Genomic DNA, 24,196 nt, shown 5'->3' with positions numbered 1-24,196 from the left:
TATTTTTTAAATTCTCGACATGAAAGCATTTCTCAATGCTTATAACCTGGATAAGTTTTCAATATTTTGAAACTTCGACGAATTTTAGCAGAATAGCGAATACTTTTATAGCATCCCGCACTTGGGAACGACCCCAGCGTAGTGATTAATATCCATACCTCTCACGCCAAAGTCACTAATTCAAATCTCATCCCGGTCAAGTTACGAGTGACCTACGAGTGTTCAATTAACTACACTCAATTCTGATTTTATGCGGTTAAGATTACGGAAGAGGTCTTGAATGTACCCGAAACGCAAAAAATATATTAAAATTAGATTTACCATCCCGAAGACTATGTGTGCCTGAACAACTTTGTCGAAGACAGCAAATTCTTAGATGACCATGATCTCATGACATAGCTTTCATAGCAATATGTACAACAAGTGCACATGTACACTAGCGCCACGTAAAATAAATCTGAACTAAGATATCGGTCACTTGAAAGATTTTGGTCAACTTAGAGTCGGTGTATAATGAGTCACGTCAAGAGAAAAACAGTTGAACTCGCATCACGGTTTTCGGAAGATTCCCATTCTTTTCACTTGGCAACAAAGGACTTCTACAACAACATTAAATGACTTCTAGCGAAAGAAAAAAAATGCGGCTGTAGTAAATCATTATATCAGTGATTTTGTCAAATTATCTTAACAAAAAATAGTAGAAATTCTCATTACTGATCATTACCGAACGTATCCCATGAAAATTTAATGCTCACTGCGTGTTTATGCTCATTTCTTCGATTATATTTTATATTTTATTGCAATACCTTTCGTGGACCTTTCATAGCATCGTAATGTTTGTTTACTTTGCCCAATAGGTAGCCGGTTTGACGGTTCAATAGGTAGACTTGGCTTCACTCTTGGCGTGACTCATTATACACCGACTCTAGGTCAACTGAGAAACTTTGCCGTAGAAGGAACAACCTAGTGTACAATTCTATAGGCTTTGAAAATATTACTTCTATAAACGAGGTGTGATACGGAGGACAGACATATTTCAGCATCAGTTTGTAGCTGCAACATTATTGCTAATCTGCAATATGAAACTCATCATGAATGTCCGACCGCAGAAACATTTTGTCGCTGCCCTTGAATGCTGAGAATGTTGCGGCTATCAATCGTTTGTTGAAAAAAGTCGCATCGCTCTGCTTTCAGATGTGTAAAACAGCCGGGACACCAACCCAACCGTTACGCGTTTTTGAGTGATATTCAATACGCGATCCTGTTCACACGGTACAACATTTGTCGCGTGTAGTTCGAATGTAAAACTTTCAAAGCGCAACTTAGCGCAAAAATCTTTATCAGTGCATTTTTTTTTCTATTCTAAGGGGGCAGTGATGTACGAATAAGGATGCAAATACCTAATGCAGTTGCATGAAAAGTGAATTGAATACTTACCTTTTCTATAGTTCCTGAAACATTTACCAAACATAATGTGCTATAAACAAAATGTAAATTGTATGATGAAAAATTAACGATTACACAATGATTTTCATTTATCAGTCAAGGTGTCATCAATTAAAAACAAAACTAATGCGAAACCGAGATTAAGTGATTATATGGATTTATTTTTTTTTATCTATTCTCTTAACATAACTCAGATAAAATGTTTTCATTTGCATGTGTCAGGAAAGGTGTGTGGAGTCTCACAGTAAAAACAACCATACATTATGTAAATGTGTGTTGTATGTGTATGTGTGTCTGTCTATCTGCTTATCCAGGCATATGACGAGGGTACATCGATCTTGTTCAACTGTTATCGCGATAATCTCGTTCTAAAGTTTCTCTCCTTCAGAAGATATTGCACCACGTGTTCACTTTGTTTGGACTTTAATTTCGAACAGGAGTAAATTTGGCGTCGTTTCACTTGTTTCCATCCATTTCTTTTTTTAAATCATGTAGTTTTCATCTATGAGTATGTTTTATTTGCCGATTTATACACGTTTTGGATTAACACAAAAGTTAATGAATTCAGTTTAGGGCGAACGATTTAGTCATTTTGACATTTTTGTCGTTCAGGTTTTGTTAGGGTTTGCTTCAGCTATTTTATATATTAAAACACATATAAAACAGTACAAAATAGTTTCATTTTTGGCGAATCTCAAAATATGCTCCCTTGCAAAAGTTACATTACTGGCATCGTCTAAACAATTGTCCTAAGAGCATTTGAATGTGGATCATTCAGTGGGGTCTAACTCATCTATAGCTTTTTAACGAGAAATTTTCAAGTGCCATTCTCTATCGCCATAGAGTGAACGAAAACATTAAATCGTTTCCAGTAAAATAAATAAGGTCGTGCATGAACAACTGCATCCATATTTAAAGTTATATATGACGTTTTATTTCAAGTGGAAATACTACGCCGCATAAAACGAGAGACAGCAGCTCAATCAGCTTAAATGCTACACACTTAGTATCTACCACGGGCGCCAACCGGTGACCTTGATCGGAATCGTCCACCGCCGCCGCCGCTGCTTCGACCGCCACCATAGCCGCTTCCGAAGCCACCACTGCTGTAGCTATCGCGACCCGAATCACGACTGTAGCCACCAGATCCACCGCTGGAGCGACTGCTTCCGTAGCTATCGAACCGGCTTCCGCTACGGCTTGCACCACGGAATCCTCCACTGCTACCTCCATTACGGTAGCCACCTCCGTCGCGGAAGCCACCACGAGAGCTGGAACGGAAACCGCCGCTACTGCCGGAGCGCCCTCCTGGTGGACCACGGAAACCACGTGGGCCTCCACGGGAATTACGACGGCCCTTGGAGATCTCAACACGTAGCTTGGAACCGAGGATATCCTGGCCGTTCAAGTTGTCGCATGCCGACTCGGCTTCCTCTTTGTTTTCGAATTCAATGAACGCAAAACCTGGGGGATTGAAAGCTACCCAAACAGAGTTCAATTTACCGTACTTGGTGAATTCTCCCTCGAGATCTTCCTTCTTCACTTTATCGGTGAGGTTGCCGACGTAGACCCTAGTGCCCTTGTCTTCGCTCATTTTTACTGTTCAAACTTTTCAATCGACGAGTGTGCGTGGCGTGCCTTGCGTAGTTGTCGACGTTGCGCTGATATACGTCGGTTTCGTAGAATGTGATTACTGTGGAATTGATCAGAATAGTGGTTCGTAGCAAAATAAGTTACTCAGATAGATATGGTTTATGATTTTTTTTTTTGGTTGGTGTTGAACATAGGCTCGATGAATGTGTAACTGAATTGTCTCTACTGTTAGCATCATCCGTGCGCTTCTACTCTTGCGGCGAAGTAACAGTACTAGAGGTTTGCATTTGATAGCTACTCTTTTGCTTGCAATGATGCTTCAGTTAACACATGCGTCGTAGACACTTTTGATATTCGATTTGGTAAATGTGTGTGCTATATCAAACAAAACATTCTGTGTGTCGTAGAACGTGGCTCTCTAACAGGATTTTTGGTGGCAATCGAAAATAAATAGTTGAAGTATAAAACTGCACATAATAGTAGGATTGGTAGGTAGAAGGCTGTTATATAGATACGAAGAATCGGAGTTGAAAGCGTAGATGAGGAAACGTAGCTATTCGATGTGTGAGGTAGGATTTTCTAATCAGATGTAGTCGCCATTTTGGTTTTTTCTTGTTGGTTTTAGATGGTGTTTAGTGCGCAGATGTGAATCAATATTCGATTGCAGGCTAGTAAGGAAACGCAATGAGACTGGCTTTTTAGGTTGAGCAGTTTGCAGATTTTTACAACATGGAAATTTTTGCTTGGAGGCGAAAGGAAGGGCTTAGAAACGCCACAACGATATAGAATTGAAGCACGATACATTTATATCGAAGATATTATTTTTTTTAATTTTAACATAAATGGAGAAAATAATGAAGTAAAAGATGATTTTGTAAATTTATCTCGAATCATGTGATATAAGATGATAATACACGAAGGAAGTGTTCCAGGGCAGGTACACCGAAAAAGAACATTAGTGGCGGGTTCAACATAAAATAAATAAAATCCATGCAATTTTCTAGCTCAAACAACTAAATGTGGTTTCTCGCATGGAAAAGCCATGCCAGATCACAAATTTCGTATTGCGTGATCGTGTCTTGTTTCTTCTTCTAGCATGTTACGCTCGGAGAAATATTGATTTTTCGTTTGACGCAGTAGCAAGATGGCGATGCGATTTTCACTCGTCCGTAGGATTACTCGGTTAGCAGGAAAAATACTATTTTTAGCCGATGACGGTTTGAAACTACTCTTAATACGCTATGAATCACTCGGAGCCAAATGTATGCTTTTTAATTTTTGATGAAGAAGCTCAAAACGACGCCAACGAAGAAATTCACCAGAATTGGTGAAATCGCCGATTATGTAAAGGAAATCCATTGAATTGCAATTTTAGCGAAGCGAAGAAATCGAAGAAAATTAGAGCGACTTTCTATCGTTGATTAAGGACTGCTTTTGAACACGAAGAATAATTTTCCACAGACTTTTGGTTTCACTAGATCTCCAATATGGCGTCGTTCTTTGTTTCAACAAGGCACGCACAAGCACTTATACGGTTTCGTTGCAGAGAATGAAAAATCAATAATTTTCACTACTACGGAAAAAGAACTGAAGAGTTTTGTCGTAAAGCGGTTCTGATCGAAAAAACGTTGAAATAATTGGTTTTGTGGTGGCTGAAAAGGGTTACCGTCGAAAATGAGCGAGCTTCGTCGATGCAGAACGGACGGCGGCGTTTGGCGAAGATGGCGCACGATGTTGGCTTTGGCTTTCAATTTTCTCAGACCTGTGCTCTGAACTGTATCTTCCACTGAATAAAAGATGAATCACCACTGCAAAACGGAGAAATAACTGTTTACGTCCGATCCTATGAAACGATGAAGACGGAATGACGCTGCTGCTGAATCAATTTCACAACTGTTTGCTTTCGTTAAGTTTCATAACGCCTGTGGAGGGGATGAATCGAGGGGTCCTTCGTACCTTCGTACTACCAACGGGTGGAAACTTACGATTTTAAATTTGCTCACTACTTGACAAGCCTACTGGTCCCAACACGGTGTTTCGTGAAAACCCATTAATGGGTAAAAAAATACCCATTTTCAAACCATGTATGCAGCTGTCAAAAAATGGGGGAATTTTGAAATCCTAAAATGGGTGAAAAAATACCCATTTAAAGAATCAGTTCACGGTTGAATAATGGGTATATTTTTTACCCATTAATGGGTGAAAAAACACTTCGAAACTTTATCGTCTCATTTCCGTCACCGGCTCATTGGGAATGCAAACCTCGATGCAAACAGTTACTGTCCGCAGCAACGATCTCCGGAAAATGTTAGAATCCAAAACGTTGGAGAGGCTTACGGATAAGTCAATACAATGGATAACTTGTATTATAATGTTTCGTGAAAAATTTGAGCGGAACATCTGCATTTATTTTCAATGTTTTAAAAACATTTTTACATCAACGATCGCTTGCATCCTCCATTTGTAAAAATGGGTATTTTTTCACCCATTTTACGGTAAACACAATATAAGAAAATGGGTGAAAAAACACCCATTTATTGACAGACCACCCATTTACCCATTTATGAGTAAACCATAGTTTACCCATTAAATGAGGAGGGGCACTTTTAGCGGAAATGGGTATTTTTATACCCATTAATGGGTTTTCGCGAAACACCGTGAAATACATCTATTAGCGTACCCCATTCTAGTCGAAATTCTAGTACTACACTATGTTTGTTTTGATTCGCTATGAAAGTTTGACAGATAAAATGAGGGGTTCGTGGATTTTCCTATGTTTCGAGGGGTGATTGAATATGTGTGAACATGAATAACTAGTGGTTAAGTTGCTTACATCGGCAGATTTTAAGACGGTGACACTGGAGAATGCAACTAAAGTGTTCCTGCTGCTTCAGTGTTGTCACCTGGCGGATATGTTCACCGATGCTGCCACACTCGCCACCACCCAGTCTTCGTCGCTGACGTTTTCGCAGGAACGGGATGACAGGAACTCTGTACTGTCAACCAGTGGCGTTAGTTTCCACCGGTTGACAGTACTGAGTACCGGTCACGACAGTACCATAGAGGTAACTGTAAGGCTAGTAGCACAAACGAAGTGACAGACGACTAACTGGCGAAGAAATCCATTTGAATAATGTGGTTCACTGTAAGAGAATTTTCTTGGAAGCTTGTGCCATCATCCACCAGATGGGTTAGTTTTTTTGTTATGATTTGAACAAAGTTGATTTTGTGTACAATGATTCTTTGACAGTGTGCAAAGAGTGCGTATCATTTTATCATTTTTTAATCCATTTCAGTTTTGAGTAGAGTGAAAGAGATAGAACCAAAACATTCTAGTACATTTGGAGTAAATGCTAGTTCAATCTAGTAGTAGCAACAATCAATACGAAACTAACGAATTTAAATTGACTCATCACTTTAGTAGCCTATTGGTCCCAAGCAAACGATTAACGTACCCTATTCTAGTTGAAATTCTATTACTACACTATGTTTGGTTTGATTCGCTATGAAAGTTTGACAGATAACATCAGGGGTGTGTGGATTCATGCAGAACATGCAGGGGTGAGTGAAATAGCTTGGGACTGCTTGGGACCGTTGTTCTGGTACTGAGTGAGCCAAAAATAATAATGATTTTCTTCGGGACCCAGTGGTCTTAAAGTTACCTGTATGGTAGTAGTGTTGCCATGTGGTACAATCCAGTAGTAGTGGTGTTGCCATGCGGTACACTGAAAAATTGCAATAGCAGGTTAGTCACCAAAGTTTTCGAGCCGCTCCGTCTGTCACTTCGTTTGTGCTAGTAGGTCCCGAAGAAAAGTGCTCAAGTTTTTGGCTCAGCTCTGGTACTATCTTCGGTCCCAAGCTAATCGATTCACCCGATTCATTCCACGAACCCCTCATTTTATCTGTCAAACTTTCATAGCGAATCAAAACAAACATAGTGTAGTACCAGAATTTCGACTAGAATGGGGTGCGTTAATATATTTGCTTGGGACCAATAGGCTAGTCAATAGAGTGATGCAAAATTTGAAATTTTCGCTCCACAATACTTAAACGATTCCAAATCGGATCCTGAATAACTTCTCAAAATTTGAACCCATTTGGTGAGAAACTGAGATGGCACAAACCATTTGAAGTTTGTATGGGAATTACTATGGTAAAACCAAGATTTTTGTTCATGTCTATCTAATAATTCACCATATCGGTCTGCTTCTAAAGCTTTCAACTGTACTTGTAAGAAATTTTCCCAGCTACAACTTAGCTGAAGGCCACTTTTTGATTAAATGCAAGAATCGAAAGTTATCAATAGTTCAATGCGCTAATGTCTTATGAACATGCTCAATCAACTGCTCAGCAGGCAACATTGGTGTTTCTGGGGTGTTGAATAGGACACAAAAATCATGACTACTATGTCACACTGCAAAATACAGTGTTGCCTACAGAGCAGCTGCTTGATCTTGTCATAAGTTTACCAATCTCTTAAATAATTAATAAATTTTTCCTGTCTCGTTTTACATAGAAACGATCTTCAGCAAAGTTGTAGCTGAGGAAATTTTCTATAAGAATGGCTGTCGAACTGTTTCGCAGCTCAATATGGAAAAAGACTAGAAGGCAATGAACAAAAAGTTGAGATTTCCCATAGTAATTTACATGTAAACTTCAAATGACTTGTGCGAAGTCTGTTTCTAACCAAATGAGTTGTAACTTTGGGAGGCTAGTCAGGACCCGATTTGAAACCATTTAAGCACTGTGAAGCGAAAAAGTCAAATTTTGCATCAGTCTACTAGTCAAGTAGTGAGCCAATTTCAAATCGATAGTTTCGTATTGATTGTTGATTCTACTCATTATTTATTCCACCTTAACTCTATCTACTACATTCTTCCCCTCTCCTTAATTGAGGAAGGGGGGGCATTATATCTACCCGTTTGGGGGAATTTCATCTACCCTCTCGGGGAAATTGTAATTCTTATCTACCATCCAACAGGTAATCAAAATAATCAAAATATTTTCAAGGTAAAAACAAGTATATTCACTTTCAATTGAATATTAAATTTTAAAAAAAATAATAGAACTTTTAGATACAAAGGGTTAAAACTACATTTAAGGCTTGTACTCGAAAAAAAAATCCACCATTTTTATCTGTGTGTAATTTTTTTATCCGTGGGTAAAAAATTGATGAAAATCTGTGTATAACTATTTTGGAGTGAATTGTTTACATGTGCAAAATTTCATAACAATCGGTTCAGTGGTTATTAAGATGTCATCGAAACAAGAAGAAAATCGCCGGAGAATTTTTCGCGCCGTCATGGAAAATCCGACTGCGACCATGAGATGGATCGGAAGACAACTGGGAATCACCCACACAACTGAGTCTCGGGTGAGGTGTCCCAGACGACCGAGTGGCGGGCTGGAAGTGGAAGCAAATTGAAGGCAGCTGACCCTGTGAAGGCCCGGAAGGTGTTGGATTATTTCAAGCGTAATCCGAACCTTTCGATTCGCGACGCGGCTCTGAAGGCAAAAGGTTCCGCCTGGTTCGTTCAGTAAATCATGAAACGAGCTGGGCTTCGTGTATTCAAGGTCCAAAAGGCACCGAACCGGCGTGATCAACAAAACACGGCGGCCAAATCCCGCGCAAGGAAGCTGTATCGAGAGTGGTTAACGAAACCGATGTGTGTGGTTATGGATGACGAAACCTACATCAAGGCAGACGCAAAGCAGATACCGGGGCTGGAGTTCTACGTTGCCAAATCACGGAAGACATAAGGAAGAAGAAAGTGGACAAATTCACCAAAAAATGTAATGAGGGGTCTTAAGGGAAAGGTGCGGGCTTTCAGCGATGGAAAGGAAATTGAATAAAGTAATTATGCCATATGTATTAGTTCATTCCCTGAAAGTTTCAAGAAAATCCGACTTAAAATAAATTTTTGGCGAACACTTTTGTCTGGTGCATTTTTTTCGAGTACAGGCCTTATTACGCATTTTGAACAATAATAAAATATCCTGCAAGTGAACGATCCGCATAAATATCTGCCTGAATAGAATGTAATGTCCTAGTCCTGAGCACCATCATCATAATCCTCACACGATATATCCCTTCATCTGATCCGGTCTTCTCGTTTCTCTGAAACTGTGAAGCCACCCGTTTCTTTATCATATCGGTGGACCGTTTGACCAATCACTACACCATCGGAGGATTTCCAATCCCTGTATGTGATGCGGTTCCAGATGGGAGAGAATTTATCGTCGGTCTTCACGCTACGATAGTGACATCGTATTTCCACCAAATGGCAAACACATATTTTGAACGGTGGCCAGATAGTCTTGGAACAATAGGTAAAAGCCTACATACAGCGTAAGCCCACACCAGGTCATTCCAGCGAGTACCTTGTTGGAGATGGAAAGGCTGTTGATGTGGTCACGGTAGTGTCCGGCACCGGCGAAAATTTCGATGATTTCCTGCTACTTGGGTTGCAACGATGAGTGAACGGTAGGTTCCGGTTCATTCTCGGCTTCATTTGTGATGCACGAATGATTTTCACCGCGTTAGTATTGATCCCGGCGGTGTCGTTGCACCTAGACCTAGACGGGTTTACTTACCGGTTATGAGATTTTCAATGTGCGAATTTAATTTTCACTAGTTTTCATACCCCGTAGGCTACGTCAGTTTTCCGCTTCTACTCATCGAGCTCATTCCGGAGATACCCAAATTGCATGGGTTTAGATGCACATACGCTGACCGGAGGCCGCCATATTGGATTTTGGTTCGCCATCTTGGATTCCAAAAGTGCGGCGGATGTCGGTTTCTTACTTTGACTATAATACCAACACACTTAGAAAAAATCACCGACTTCGGTAATTCATTTACCGAATTCTCAACAGCTGAACGGTCGGTAATGTTTTCGGTAATCGAGAACATTACCGAAAAATCTGTAAACTGGATCAGCAAAATTAGCTGTCAAATTTACCGAACGATCGGTAACGTTTACCGATGTGCATTGCTTGATTTGTAGTCGACTTTACCGGAGAACTGTAATTTTGAGAACGATATGCAAATCGAAAATTACCGAGAGATCTGTAATTTTATAAAAAGGTAACCGACTCAACTGTAATTTGCTTTAATATTGTTTCAAGGTGGCAGTCACTGCAACCCATGTAAAAATTTGGCTGCTGTCGTGATCAATAAGTTAGTGTTGCAAATTGCACCACCAATGAACAAAACCGTTTATGACGGAAGGATTCGGCGCTACACTGAAAACAAAGAAGCTTTGGAAGAATATTCCAAATGCTGTTTTCAGATCGTCGCCAACGGGAATGGAACTTGGACCGACAGAAAAAACAAGCAACAACATCGGCCATCTGTAATCGGTATTTATTTAGATATTATCCACGATTCACTCATTTTGGTGTTGAATAACAGCCTCCATAATTTCACCTTTTTATTTTTCACAAGCACGAACGCTTTTAAAGTTGATCGAAAATAACAATATGGTGGATTTGACGTTTACCTAGACCATTACCGAACTCAGTAATGGAACGCTTTGTTTACCGAAACTTCAGTAAAATATTTCACCGAAGTCTGTGATGAAGCTGATTTACAGACCTGCCGGTAAAAATGTTTACCGTTTTCGGTAAATTAAAATGAAATTACCGAAATTCGGTCATTTCATTTACAGTTTTCAGCAATAAAGCGAGAAAATACCGAAACATCTGTAGTTTTTAGCATTACCGATCTAAGACGGTAATTTTTTTTACCGAACTCAGGGTCTCTGTTTAAGTGTGAAGGTATTGAATTTCTGTTTGGTCATTTGTTTACCTCAAAATCAGCTAAGGTAAAAATCAGCTGTGATTTTCTGTTTGTGATTTTGCTGATCTCAAGATCAGCAGTGATTTTCGGCCGTTCATGATTTCGTTTTTTTTTTTCATCACTGCGCGATATTTTTGGTCGCTAATTTAGACGATTGCAGAATTGCCCAAATTAGGGGCATTTAGGCCGACATTACATCAATTTCCCCTATACATAAAAATGAATTTTTGTCTGTCTGTCTGACCCTTATAGCACAGACAAACAGACGTAACTCTTCATTGTTTAACGGTTGATTTGAATATTGTCAGTTCCGCGAACTACTCGCCGCGGCGCTGGCATCGGATCACTTTGACGTTTCTATATATTCTATAGAACTTTTATGCAATATTGTTTACGAGATAGCGAGCAAGCTTGTTTTCCGCGAGAAGCCAGAGAGATGGCGTTACTGAGGTTATATGTTTTGAGATACTATGTTTTCAAGAACAAGTTTTTCAAAGAGTTACGTCTGTTTGTCTGTGCTTATAGACTCGAAAACTATTGAGCCGATTGGCGCGAAAATTTGTTTGCAGGGGTTTTTGGGGCCGGAAATGTTTCTTATGCTGGTTCGAGACCCCCCCCCCCCTTCTGTAAAGAGGGGCTCCCATACAAATGAAACAGAAATTTCTGCATAAATATTGTAATAAATTTTCGTTCATTTAGTTGCAAGCGTAGCAACGCTCGCATGGGGTTCAGCTAGTATTTAATATAAATTAAACAAGGCGCATTATCACAATGATGAAAAGTACTCAAAAGATCCGCAAAATCGTGGATCATTTCAGAGCAATAAGATAAAATCCGAAAAACAAAGATACACCCTTAAGGTTGAAATAACACAAAAGCACACTGCATCAACTGGAAGTGAAGTGTCCCACGATATGGTAAATATATCAGTAATGATACTCAATGGTCTTACCTATTTATTTATGCAAGTTGATGTCAATTGTGACAACTGTTAAACTTGCCGCATCCGCCTTCATTGCGTTAGGGCCTTTCCAATTGCGAAGCAAGAGAAAAGTGAAGCAAGCCAAAGCTTCGCAACGGATTTTAGTCGAATGGGCAATAAATGATAGTATACCCAACAATCATTTAATGCTGAATAAGAGCTTATTCGGGCAAACATGGACTTCTTCAGCTAAAAAGTGGCTTATTCAGCTTTTAGCCAGCTCAAATTGTTTGTTAGGTAGCCCATTACACTAACTTTATTGTGTTATAATCCTCAAGATGTTACTGCTCATAATTGTATTTCCGTTTCATCAGAGCTTTTTCTTTTTCTATTCTAAGGAGACAGTGATATGCGAATAAGGATGCGAATACCTAATGAAGTTGCAGAATTGAATACTTACCATTTCAAAAGTTCCTGAAACATTTACCAAACACAATGTGCTATAAACAAAAAGAAAATTGTATGATGGAAAACGAACGTTAAGATGAATTGGACAAGCTTTGTGTTGTTTTGATTCGCAAGTATATAATCATCAGTTATCAGTCTAGGTGTCATCAATTAAAAAAAAACTAATGCGAAACGGAGATTAAGTGATTATATGGATTTATTTTTCATCTATTCTCTTAAAATAACTCAGATAAATGTACTCATTTTCATGTGTCAGGAAAGGTGTGTGGTGTTGCACAGTAAAAACAACCATGCATTATGTGTGTGTGTGTGTCTGTCTATCTGCTTATTCAGGCATTGGACGAAGATACAACGGGTTTCTCCAACTGTTATCGCGATAATCGCGTTCTAAAGTTTCTCTCCTTCAGAAGATATTGCACCACTTGTTTGGACTTCAATTTCGAACAGGAGTAAATTTGGCGTCGTTTCACTTGTTTCCATCCATTTCTTTTTTAAATCATGTAGTTTTCATTTATGTTTTATTTGCCGATTTATACACGTTTTGGATTAACACAAAAGTTAATGAATTCAGTTTAGTGCGAACGATTTAGTCATGTGGACATTTTTGTCGTTCAGGTTTTGTTAAGGTTTGCTTCAGCTATTTTATATATTAAAACACATATAAAACAGTACAAAACAGTTTCCTTTTTGGCGAATCTCAAAATATGCTCCCTTCCAAAAATTACATTAGTGGCATCGTCTAAACAATTGTCCTAGGAGCATTTGAATGGGGATCTTTCTGTGGGGTCTAACTTATCTATCAGCAATTTAATAGAAAAAAGTTATAATGCGGCTCAGAATTTCGTGAAAATTGATATAGTTCTACCTCGAGTTTTATCTTATCAAACAATTATAGACTCGTATTTGTTTATTCCGCCATTAGGGTGATCATTTCCGAGTTAGTGTGGTCCAAAACATCTTTTTATTTATTCCTTTTTACATGGAAATGGTCACCCTAATGGTGGCATAAAAAATACGAGTCTAATAATTTTTGATAAGGAAGAACTATACCAATTTTCACGAAATTCCGAGACTCACTATACATTTTTGCTATGGAATTGATACTATAACTTTTTTACGAGATATTTTCAAATGCCATTCTCTATCGCCATCGAGTGAACGAAAACAGGAAATCGTTGCCAGTAAAATAAATAAGGTCGCGCATGAACAACTGCATCTATGTTTAAAGTAGTATATGACGTTTTATTTTAGGTGGAAATACTACGCCGCATAAAACGAGATACAGCAGCTCAATCAGCATAAATGCTACACACTTAGTATCTACCACGGGCGCCAACCGGTGACCTTGATCGGAATCGTCCACCGCCGCCGCCGCTGCTTCGACCGCCACCATAGCTGCTTCCGAAGCCACCACTGCTGTAGCTATCGCGACCCGAATCACGACTGTAGCCACCAGATCCACCGCTGGAGCGAGTGCTTCCGTAGCTATCGAACCGGCTTCCGCTACGGCTTGCACCACGGAATCCTCCACTGCTACCTCCATTACGGTAGCCACCTCCGTCGCGGAAGCCACCACGAGAGCTGGAACGGAAACCGCCGCTACTGCCTGAACGGTCTGGTGGACCACGGAAACCACGTGAGCCTCCACGGGAATTACGACGGCCCTTGGAGATCTCCACACGTAGCTTGGAACCGAGGATATCCTGGCCGTTCAAGTTGTCGCATGCCGACTCGGCTTCCTCTTTGTTTTCGAATTCAATGAACGCAAAACCTGGGGGATTGAAAGCTACCCAAACAGAGTTCAATTTACCGTACTTGGTGAATTCTCCCTCGAGATCTTCCTTCTGCACTTTTTCGGTGAGGTTGCCGACGTAGACCCTAGTGCCCTTGTCTTCGCTCATTTTTACTGTTCAAACTTTTCAATCGACGAGTGTGCGTGGCGTGCCTTGCGTAGTTGTCGACGTTGCGCTGATATACGTCGGTTTCGTAGAATGTGATTACTGTGGAATTGATCAGAATAGTGGTTCGTAGCAAAATAAGTTACTCAGATAGATATGGTTTATGATTTTTTTTTTTGGTTGGTGTTGAACATAGGCTCGATGAATGTGTAACTGAATTGTCTCTACTGTTAGCATCATCCGTATGCTTCTACTCTTGCGGCGAAGTAACAGTACTAGAGGTTTGCATTTGATAGCTACTCTTTTGCTTGCAATGATGCTTCAGTTAACACATGCGTCGTAGACATTTTTGATATTCGATTTGGTAAATGTGTGTACTATATCAAACAAAACATTCTGTGTGTCGTAGAACGTGGTTCTCCGACAGGATTTTTGGTGGTAATCGAAAATAAATAGTTGAAGTATAAAACTGCATATAATAGTAGGAATTGTAGGTAAAAGGCGGTTATATAGATACGAAGAATCGGAGTTGAAAGCGTAGATGAGGAAACGTAGCTATTCGATGTGTGAAGTAGGATTTTCTAATCAGATGTGGTCGCCATTTAGTTTTTTTTTCTTGTTGGCTTAAGATGGTGTTTAGTGCGCGGATGTGAAACAATATTCGATTGCAGGCTAGAACGGAAACGCAATGAAACTGACTTTTTAGGTTGAGCAGTTTCCAGATTTTTACAAGATGAACATTTTTGCTTGAGTCGAAAGAAAGGGCTTACAAGAACCACAACGATAAATAATTGAAGCACGATACATTTATATCGAAGATATTATTTTAAACTTTGTAACATAAATTGGAGGAAATAAGGAATTCAAAGATGATTTTGTAAATTTATATCGAATCATGTGATATAAGATGACAATACACGAAGGAAGTGTTCCAGGGCAGGTACACCGAAAAAGAACATTAGTGGCGGGTTCAACATAAAATAAATAAAATCCATGCAATTTTCTAGCTCAAACAACTAAATGTGGTTTCTCGCATGGAAAAGCCATGCCAGATCACAAATTTCGTATTGCGTGATCGTGTCTTGTTTCTTCTTCTAGCATGTTAAGCTCGGAGAAATATTGATTTTTCGTTTGACGCAGTAGCAAGATGGCGATGCGATTTTCACTCGTCCGTAGGATTACTCGGTTAGCAGGAAAAATACTATTTTTAGCCGATGACGGTTTGAAACTACTCTTAATACGCTATGAATCACTCGGAGCCAAATGTATGCTTTTTAATTTTTGATGAAGAAGCTCAAAACGACGCCAACGAAGAAATTCACCAGAATTGGTGAAATCGCCGATTATGCAAAGGAAATCCATTGAATTGCGATTTTAGCGAAGCGAAGAAATCGAAGAAAATTAGAGCGACTTTCTATCGTTGACTAAGGACTGCTTTTGAACACGAAGAATAATTTTCCACAGACTTTTGGTTTCACTAGATCTCCAATATGGCGTCGTTCTTTGTTTCAACAAGGCACGCACAAGCACTTATACGGTTTCGTTGCAGAGAATGAAAAATCAATAATTTTCACTACTACGGAAAAAGAACTGAAGAGTTTTGTCGTAAAGCGGTTCTGATCGAAAAAACGTTGAAATAATTGGTTTTGTGGTGGCTGAAAAGGGTTACCGTCGAAAATGAGCGAGCTTCGTCGATGCAGAACGGGCGGCGGCGTTTGGCGAAGATGGCGTCCGATGATGGCTTTGGCTTTCAATTTTCTCAGACCTGTGCTCTGAACTGTATCTTTCACTGAATAAAAAATGAATCACCACTGCTAAACGGAGCAATAAATGTTTACGTCCGATCCTATGAAACGATGAAGACGGAATGCCGGTGCCGCTGAATCAATTTCACAACTGTATGCTTTCGTTAAGTTTCGTAACGCATGTGGAGGGTATGAATCGAGGGGTCCACGAATGTTCAAAGTTACGGATCGTAGAGAACAAAACTAAAGAACTAAACAGAGAGTTAAATAGAGATGCATGGCGAATGAGAGCGACCCAAATTTGAGTTTACTTAGCTCATAAATCACATAAAGTGCAGCGATGAGTAAATTTGTTTGAACGTCCAGGTTTGTCCAGGAAAACTTCCCGCATAAACGCGAACCATCACATGACCTTACCGATAATGGTTATAAATTGTTTATAATCCCTGCTAAACTTCAACTGAAATGGTTATGGAACTTTACATGAACGTTTGTGTGATAAAGTTTTAACCTTATGTATTATGGTTTTTTGGAAGCGGACCTTACAAATAATGGGTTGTTAAGAACCATTACCATTCCAAATTCTTGTTTTCTCCATACATTATCTGAAAGAGAACTATATTAGAACGTTTTTACTTATGGTTTGAGAACATTAATGGTTATGGTTATGGTAGTCAGTAAGTTCCATTAATGGTTTTGTATTATCGCTCAACTTTACGTGAAATATATCGTGAATTGGTAATCAGTAATTTACAGGCAACCAATTCGCGATATATTCCACATAAAGTTGATCGATGTTACAAAACCATTCATGGACCTTACTGGTTACCATAACCATTACCATTAATGTTCTCAAACCATAAGTTAAAAGGTCTTAGTATAGTTTTCTTTCCGAAAATGTATGGAGAAAACAAGAATTTTGAATGGTAATGGTTCTTAACAACCCATTATTTGTAAGGTCCACTTCCAAAAAACTATAATACTTAAGGTTAAAACTTTATCATTAAACGTTCATGTAAAGTTCCATAACCATTTCAGTTGAAGTTTAGCAGGGAGTATCCCTAATAAAAATTATATGGTTAATTTGCTTAACGACGTGTTCTGGGTATCATCCAAACCATTTGTAGAATAGTTCAATGATTTGGGTTATCGTTCGTTTATGGTTATTTTTTATAAGGGATAAACAATTTATAACCATTTTAGGTAAGGTCAATTTATGGTTCGCGCTTATGCGGGTTCCTGAATATGAGAAAAGTAAAGATTCCCTAATAAAAAAATACCATAAACGAACTGTTTTCCGGATGGGTCAACTATCCCACAAATGTTTGGATGATACCCGGAACACGTCATTACTCTCTATTATGGTTATTTTTATAAGGGTTGGATTCACGCAGTCTAAATTTTCTCATTTTCCGTCAGATTTTTGAAGTTTTCCACAGGAAACCATGAGGCATATTTACTCATCGCTGTGTTTCTGCACTTTTGGCGATTTTGAGTGAACTCAACTCAAATTTGGGTCGTTTTCATTCGCCGTGTAGCTGCTCGTGAAAAGAATAACAGCTAAGCGAAAAGTTTAAGTTTCGGGAAAGAGCGTACCTGTCAAATTTTCACTTCATTTTTTTACGAGATAAACTAGCCTACGGCTAAAAAATCTAAAAAATAAAAACTGATCGATTTCGTTTCACGGAACAGATGGCGGAAAGGGGAAATTAGAAAATGTTCCACAACCATTTTTCACTAGCGAAATTTCAGTATTTTTCACTTCGCTTGAACTATATACTAGCATAGAGGTAACTCTAAGACCACTGGGTCCCGAAGAAAATCATTATTATTTTTGGCTCACTCAGTACCAGAACAACGGTCCCAAGCAGTCCCAAGCTATTTCACTCACCCCTGCATGTTCTGCATGAATCCACACACCCCTGATGTTATCTGTCAAACTTTCATAGCGAATCAAAACAAACATAGTGTAGTAATAGAATTTCAACTAGAATAGGGTACGTTAATCGTTTGCTTGGGACCAATAGGCTACTAAAGTGGTGAGCCAATTTAAAATCGTTAGTTTCGTATTGATTGTTGATACTAGGCTTATGGAAGCAGTACATTTGAAAATTTGTTTTACAGAAACATGACGTGATCTAAAATGCTATATTGCAATACTTGAATCATTTTCAGTTGTAGTTAAATCGAAATATCGGGCCAAACAAAGCATTCTGACTAGAAATTAATACATAGATATTATTTCTTCCCTAATAAAAATAGCTTATCCGGACGATAACCCAGATGATAGGACTATTCCACAAATTGTTTGGATGGTATCTTGAGCACGTCGTTAAGAAAAACAACCATGTATATTTTATTAGAGATCCCAGTACACATTTCCTGATAATTACTTTTTAAAAACATTTCTTTTTTAATGACAAAACCACCGTTCTTCCTTGAACTCGGTGGGTAGTGATGTAAATGGTTGATTAACATACTAACGAATGTGCTGATATGTAGTGATGAATAGCAAAAATTAAGTGCTTTGCCACTGAGCTACTAGCATTAGTAGGCAACGGCGACAGTTTATTGTGGTTAGGATGAAACGAAATTGATAGTCCTCAAAAGTGCGGAATCGCTTATAAAAGTGCGCTTTTACGTTGTATTGTCTTGGTGTCTTTGGCGCACTTATTCCTTATGAACAGAGCACATTCATAAGCGTTTCCACACTTATAATCATATGTACTTATAATGTGTGCAATGCGCAATATTATCTTGGAAAATGTATTTGAAGAAAAATCGTACAACAGAAAATTAGTTAGAGGTTTTCCATTACCGTTAACCCTAAATAAGCCAGTAAACCTAGTTTTTCAGTAGCCTCCATGTCCCAGGTCAAAATCATTTCGTTTGATGTTTTTGGCCAGTTTTCTCTACGTCAAAAGTTTGCTACGCAAAAATTTCAATCTCCCATCGGATCAATATCATCGATTGAAACTGCTTTGAATTACTCGAGTTATGTAGTTATAAATCTATTGCGCAACCATTTTTTTAGCTCATTGTTGGATCCCAAATTAAATTCACGTGCTTTAACTTAGATAATTCTGCTACTGTCAACTAATATGTTAATCACCGACAAACAGACATAACACTCGCAAGTTGTTCATCGAACAAGCATTTAACGGTCAATTTCGTAGTTGGTAGTACCAACAATCAATACGAAACTAACGATTTTAAATTGGCTAACTACTTGACTAGCCTATTGGTCCCAAGCAAATCGATTAACGTACTCCATTCTAGTCTAAATTCTAGTACTACACTATGTTTGTTTTGATTCGCTATAAAAGTTTGACAGGGGGTTCGTAGATTTTGCCCTTGGTGAGCTAGCTAAGTAACGTATGTTACGTTGCCTTCTCGTTTATGAACACCACACTTATTTCCCCCTGATCAAATGCCTGCGAATAAAAGTCCCGCCAAGATCTACCTAACGAGCAGTCACATCGTCTACCTATCGTCAATTCAAATCTACCTAATGAGCCGCTAAATCGTCTACCTATCGTGTAAGATAAATAAATTACATGATGACATCATCGACACAGTTTTAACAACTTTTACATACAAAGAAACCAATTCTAAATTTTAACTCCTCTCGTTTAATTTTGAGCTATGGTTGACATAAACACCGAAATTGCTTATAAGCTTGTTTACAATATTGCAGATTTATGCTGTTATATGTATATTGTTTTTAGAATACGGCATCCTAACACAAAATGATTCGTATTTCAATTAGGTAGAATGGTATCAGCGTCTCAGTTCTTGCATTGAAATGTTCGATTTCGATCTTTAATTGGTCTTGCTTCTCCTGCAGGTTGCTCCCCTGAATTTTCACCGAAACTTTACATTTGAATTCGGCCACTCTTTTGGATGCTTTCAACTTCGTTAAGATTCTTCACTTCCATCTCGTGCACGATTAGTTCCTCAAATCAGAAACATTCAATATAAGACAACCTTGCGGTGTTTCATTGATAAAAGCAATCTGCGAGTAGGACATTGTCGTGAAATACCTGACGAATTAAATCACTCAGAGATTAAGTTTGAAATTTCTACATAGTTCCGGGTAGACGACCACACCAAATATTGGTCATTTTGTCAACGTCAGCGCGAGGTAGCCACAGGTACAGTTGCTCGATGTTGAACAGAGCTCAGACCATGGTTCAAGAAAGTGCAGACTGGCTTCCTGGTTGAGATCTTGGATACTGAAAATTGAAAGCTGATATATTCAACCATATTATTATTTTCGTTAGAACCGTAAAAAAAATACAATAAAATGTATCGAAAAGCAGTTCGAACGAAAACGAGAACATGGATGATTATGTAGTACACGTCATGTGTCATGATACTCTTCCAATTGAAAACAAAACACGGTCTAACAGATCCGTGGTTTTCGACTGGAAAAATTACCAACGTGTTTACTCGGAATGTGCAACTGTTGTTTCTCCTGTTTAATTTAGATCAGTGCTTGCACACGATATTGGCAATTCTAGACTGAAATCTGGTTACACTGGTTTGCACTGATTAATTACGTAATTAATTAATTATGTTCGTGCAGAAAAAATCGCTGAACTTCATGATCATTACCTCCACGTTTTTCTTGGCCTTTTTGACCAATGCTGAAAAATCTGGAAATGTTTGAGCTGGTTTACTATAGCGCATGCTTTTTTCGATGGCAGCATGTACGCTATCTGCAGCCATGAACGTATGTCCAGTTTCGAAAAACTTGAACGAAACTTTCCTAACACTAACAGCTTTAGAATTCAGCAGAAGTATCATGTGTTGGAACATATTCCAATTTTTGTTTTGGGCGCTGCAGTTGTCCAGCCAGAAAATTATTTCCTCATAGTTGTTGAATTGCTCGATTACTTGGTGTAAACAGCTAGTTATATCGGTAGCGTGACGTCAGGCAGTCGACTTATCCCCTAGACATGTTATCACAGGAAGAATCTTTGCGTATTTTCCCACCGATGCAAAAGTTTCGTTGTAAGCCAACAAACGTTGAGAAAATACAAGGCTTTTAAATCCATCAAGCCTTGGTAGTTGTATCACCTAGAAAACACATTTACTGTGGTTAATATACTGAAATGTATAATTTTATTTGTCAATCATATTTTACTCACCTTTTGTAAATCAACAGAAAGCACGGCGCGACCGTGTTTCACAATTGCCATCTTTTCGGTACGCATCTCGCGACATAGCTGCAGAACGCAAGTGCTGGATATATCTTTCGCATTTTGAACAAGACTCAGTTTCGGCCGAGGATTCAACAGTGGCTGATGGGACATGTACTGATGTTTTTTGATGCTGAGTAGCAGTAGTGCATAGCTCACATTCTTCGTGACCCAACATGACCAAGGAAATGTTCATCTCCATCAACATACGGCAATAGAATGGGTAGCTAACTTTTGGAAAGTTTTCTGTATTGAGGTAGTGCTCGAACATTGCTTTTTCAGTCAAGTCTGACGGTAAATAGAGCCTGTTGGGTGCATGCTCACGCCTGTAATGTGAAATGGTTGGGTTGAAGGAGTTGATGTGCGCCACTACCGAATCTCTCTTAGTCGTATCCCGGCTGTGCTTCCCTCGCTGTGACAATCTTCGGTTTCCATCCTCATCACCATCGACGCATCGGTACACGAAATTTCTAAAATAAATAAATATATCATAGATACAAATGTCTACGATTAAAAAATATACTTTTTACCCGCAATTGGGTTCTTTAATTTTGCAAAATGAATCGTTTTTATACATCATCTGAAAGAGCTTCGTTTTCTGAGCACAGCGATATTTTTTTCGAACCCGCACACTTTCATCTCGATTTTTAAATCAAGATTTAAAGCAAAATAATAACTTCACTGTTTGACACTAACCTAACAAACTGACAGCTCGCTACCATACAAAGTGACACCGATGGGTGCTAATAAGGTGATTTTTGAGAATGTAATCGTACTTATTTAAAATAGTTCCAGTGTACCAAAATTGTTGAAATTTTGTGATTCCATTTTTAATGCAGATTACGAAAATGCATTTACCTCAATACCCTTAAAGAACCCAATTCTCGCTGTACCCGCTTGTGTTTAAATAGAACTTTCAGCAAACTTCAACACGCTCGATAATGCTATCCGTTAAATGGAATATGTAGCTTTTTTTCTTCTTTGGTTCCTCCAGAATGAACTGATTTTTAACTCGTCGTTTCAAAGGCGCCAGCTGAACTGTCTCTCTAAGAAATGCAGCTTGTCTAGAAGCATCCAAATCCCAGAATCGTCCATGAATTTGGATCCTGTCATCCTTGCCGATTTTCTTTGCGCATTCTTTTTGGCATTTGCAGTCTATTGGTTTTATGCCATGCGACTTGCGCCTCTTCTTAGCAGAATCTTCCTTCTGGATTTCTTTCTTCGTTCGCTTTTTAACTTTCGTAGCCCTTGTCGAAGATTCCACTCCATCAAAAAAACTTCCATCTGAATCAATGAGCTCATTCGGGTAGCTATCTAAAATGGATTCTCGAAGCTCGGATGGATTTTCAATGCCACTGGCTTTGCGTTCCGACGAAGCTGCAAGTGCAACAACGGAAGCTCTGGATTTATCCACAAATTCCATAAAACTCTTTATCAGACAATTCTAGATAAACATTTCAAAAGGTCCTATCTGCATTGATCGATTCTCTTCATCGACTTTCTCTTTCGTCAATAACTCAGCTTTCCCTGTTGTATTTGACGTTTTGGACTCTAGATAAGAACCTCCTTTATCAAACTATGTGGTAGAATTAGCGCGAAATCTGTTTGCATAGCAGTAGTTATGAAAAGAGAAAGTCTATGAAGAGAATCGATCAAAGCAGATAGGACCATTTGAAATGTTCATCGAGAATTCACTAGACGAGCTTTCATCCGTTCCGTACATCGCTAGATAATTGAGTACCGACATTTTTCAAACTTTTCAAACGCCACGAATAATCCAAACATACAGTCGCTGTCAGAACACGCTCACAAATCGTCGCTCATGTTGAACTGAAACAGCGTCGCTATGGCGATGTGACTGACTTGCGGTTACTTTTCTGATTTATATGCAATGTAACCGCAAGTCGGTCCCAGTCAGATTTTTGGCATCCAAAATTTTCTTTTGCTTTTTTTTTTCAATGTGTTTGATTAAATGTAGATGGATTCTATAAGAAAGCTCGTTAGTTGTCAAAGTTATCCATCCGAAATAAGCGTAGAACGAGAAAACTTGTAAAATGTTTGCGCGCTGTTTTCTCATTTTCGCTATTCTACAGATGGGACTGACTTGCGATTACCGGCATTGTAGACTTCCTTAGTGCCAAGCAGAGGTGACAACAGTACATTTTTTGAAAAACCATCGTCCAGAGCGAAACAAAACAGCCAGCACACGGGCGGCCGTTTATAACTACATTCCAAGCGAACAGCGGAGATAGAGAATAAATAAAATCTCGCAGCCTGATTTTTCCAAACAGTTTATTGTAATGAAATTTTAGCTGCAGGCTTGCGTGTGACAGTAAATTACCAACTCCCTTATTTACGCATAATTTTAACATCAATGCTTATGCTTATGAGTGGTCAGTCTTCATTCTTATCTTTTAATTCCATGCAATAAACATCAAATAAATGCAGTAATTAGCCAGCAATCAGCCAAATTCTACACGACATAAATTTATGTCGCGCGCGCCGCCGGTCTTGTCTGCTTCTTTGTGCGAAAATGTTCTGTCGCTGGCAGAAAACATGTCATGACATTTTTTCCGCTTGCCAGTTTGTTTTTGTGTGTCGTCAAAATGGTTATCGCAAAAAGTATCAAATGTTAAGGAAAAAATGTTAAACTCCAGGACTCGTGCCACCACTGGTGCCAAGTAGTCAATTTAAACATTTTGTTGATATTTTCAATTTCACTCTATTTTGGTTGTGAAAAAGTGACTTTAGTGACTTTTCGGTTTAAAAAGTGAATTTTTAGTGACTGACTTCAAAATAGTGACCAAACCTAGGGGAAGGACAGCTCCAAGTATCAGTATCAATACCGATGGTGGAAATATTAAATATTTTAATATGTGTGATATTTGCGAATCTTATACTTAGTCTGACAGTTGTTTTTTGTTTGATTTTGACTATTTTTGTTTTAAGTGTACATTTGACATTCGTATAGTCAAAAATGTATTTCACACGAGAGGCAAGTCATTCCTTTGTGATCTTGCTGGCCACCGCCACCAAAATCCGCTCCTTGTTCTCATAAATTCGGCATTTTTTGGTAGCTGTTCTCAGTGCACATAATCGGCCGCACTTCCATTCCCAGG

At 38.8% G+C, this 24,196-nt stretch overlaps 2 protein-coding genes across 2 annotated transcripts; both read right to left on the bottom strand.

Moving 5' to 3' along the window:
* Nucleotides 1-1,586: 1,586 nt before the first annotated feature.
* LOC135707824 (RNA-binding protein Rsf1-like) lies at nucleotides 1,587-4,901 on the bottom strand. The gene is made up of 2 exons (XM_065229722.1): nucleotides 4,706-4,901; nucleotides 1,587-3,139 (listed from the first exon to the last, which is right to left on the bottom strand). Exon 2 carries the CDS (start codon nucleotides 3,038-3,040, stop codon nucleotides 2,450-2,452), a length of 591 nt encoding a protein of 196 aa, XP_065085794.1. The 5' UTR covers nucleotides 3,041-3,139; nucleotides 4,706-4,901; the 3' UTR covers nucleotides 1,587-2,449.
* A 7,507-nt stretch (nucleotides 4,902-12,408) lies between these two features.
* LOC135707829 (RNA-binding protein Rsf1-like) lies at nucleotides 12,409-15,970 on the bottom strand. The gene is made up of 2 exons (XM_065229734.1): nucleotides 15,798-15,970; nucleotides 12,409-14,230 (listed from the first exon to the last, which is right to left on the bottom strand). The coding sequence occupies exon 2, from the start codon at nucleotides 14,129-14,131 to the stop codon at nucleotides 13,544-13,546; it is 588 nt and encodes a 195-aa protein (XP_065085806.1). The 5' UTR covers nucleotides 14,132-14,230; nucleotides 15,798-15,970; the 3' UTR covers nucleotides 12,409-13,543.
* Nucleotides 15,971-24,196: the final 8,226 nt, after the last annotated feature.

Source organism: Ochlerotatus camptorhynchus, unplaced genomic scaffold (assembly GCF_037179485.1).
Source record: "Ochlerotatus camptorhynchus isolate MF236.1 unplaced genomic scaffold, CSIRO-AGI_Acam_v1.1 ptg000320l, whole genome shotgun sequence".
Lineage (NCBI taxonomy): Eukaryota > Metazoa > Arthropoda > Insecta > Diptera > Culicidae > Ochlerotatus > Ochlerotatus camptorhynchus.
Note: the sequence above shows the minus strand (reverse complement) of the source record. Positions and strands in the feature narration are given on the sequence as shown.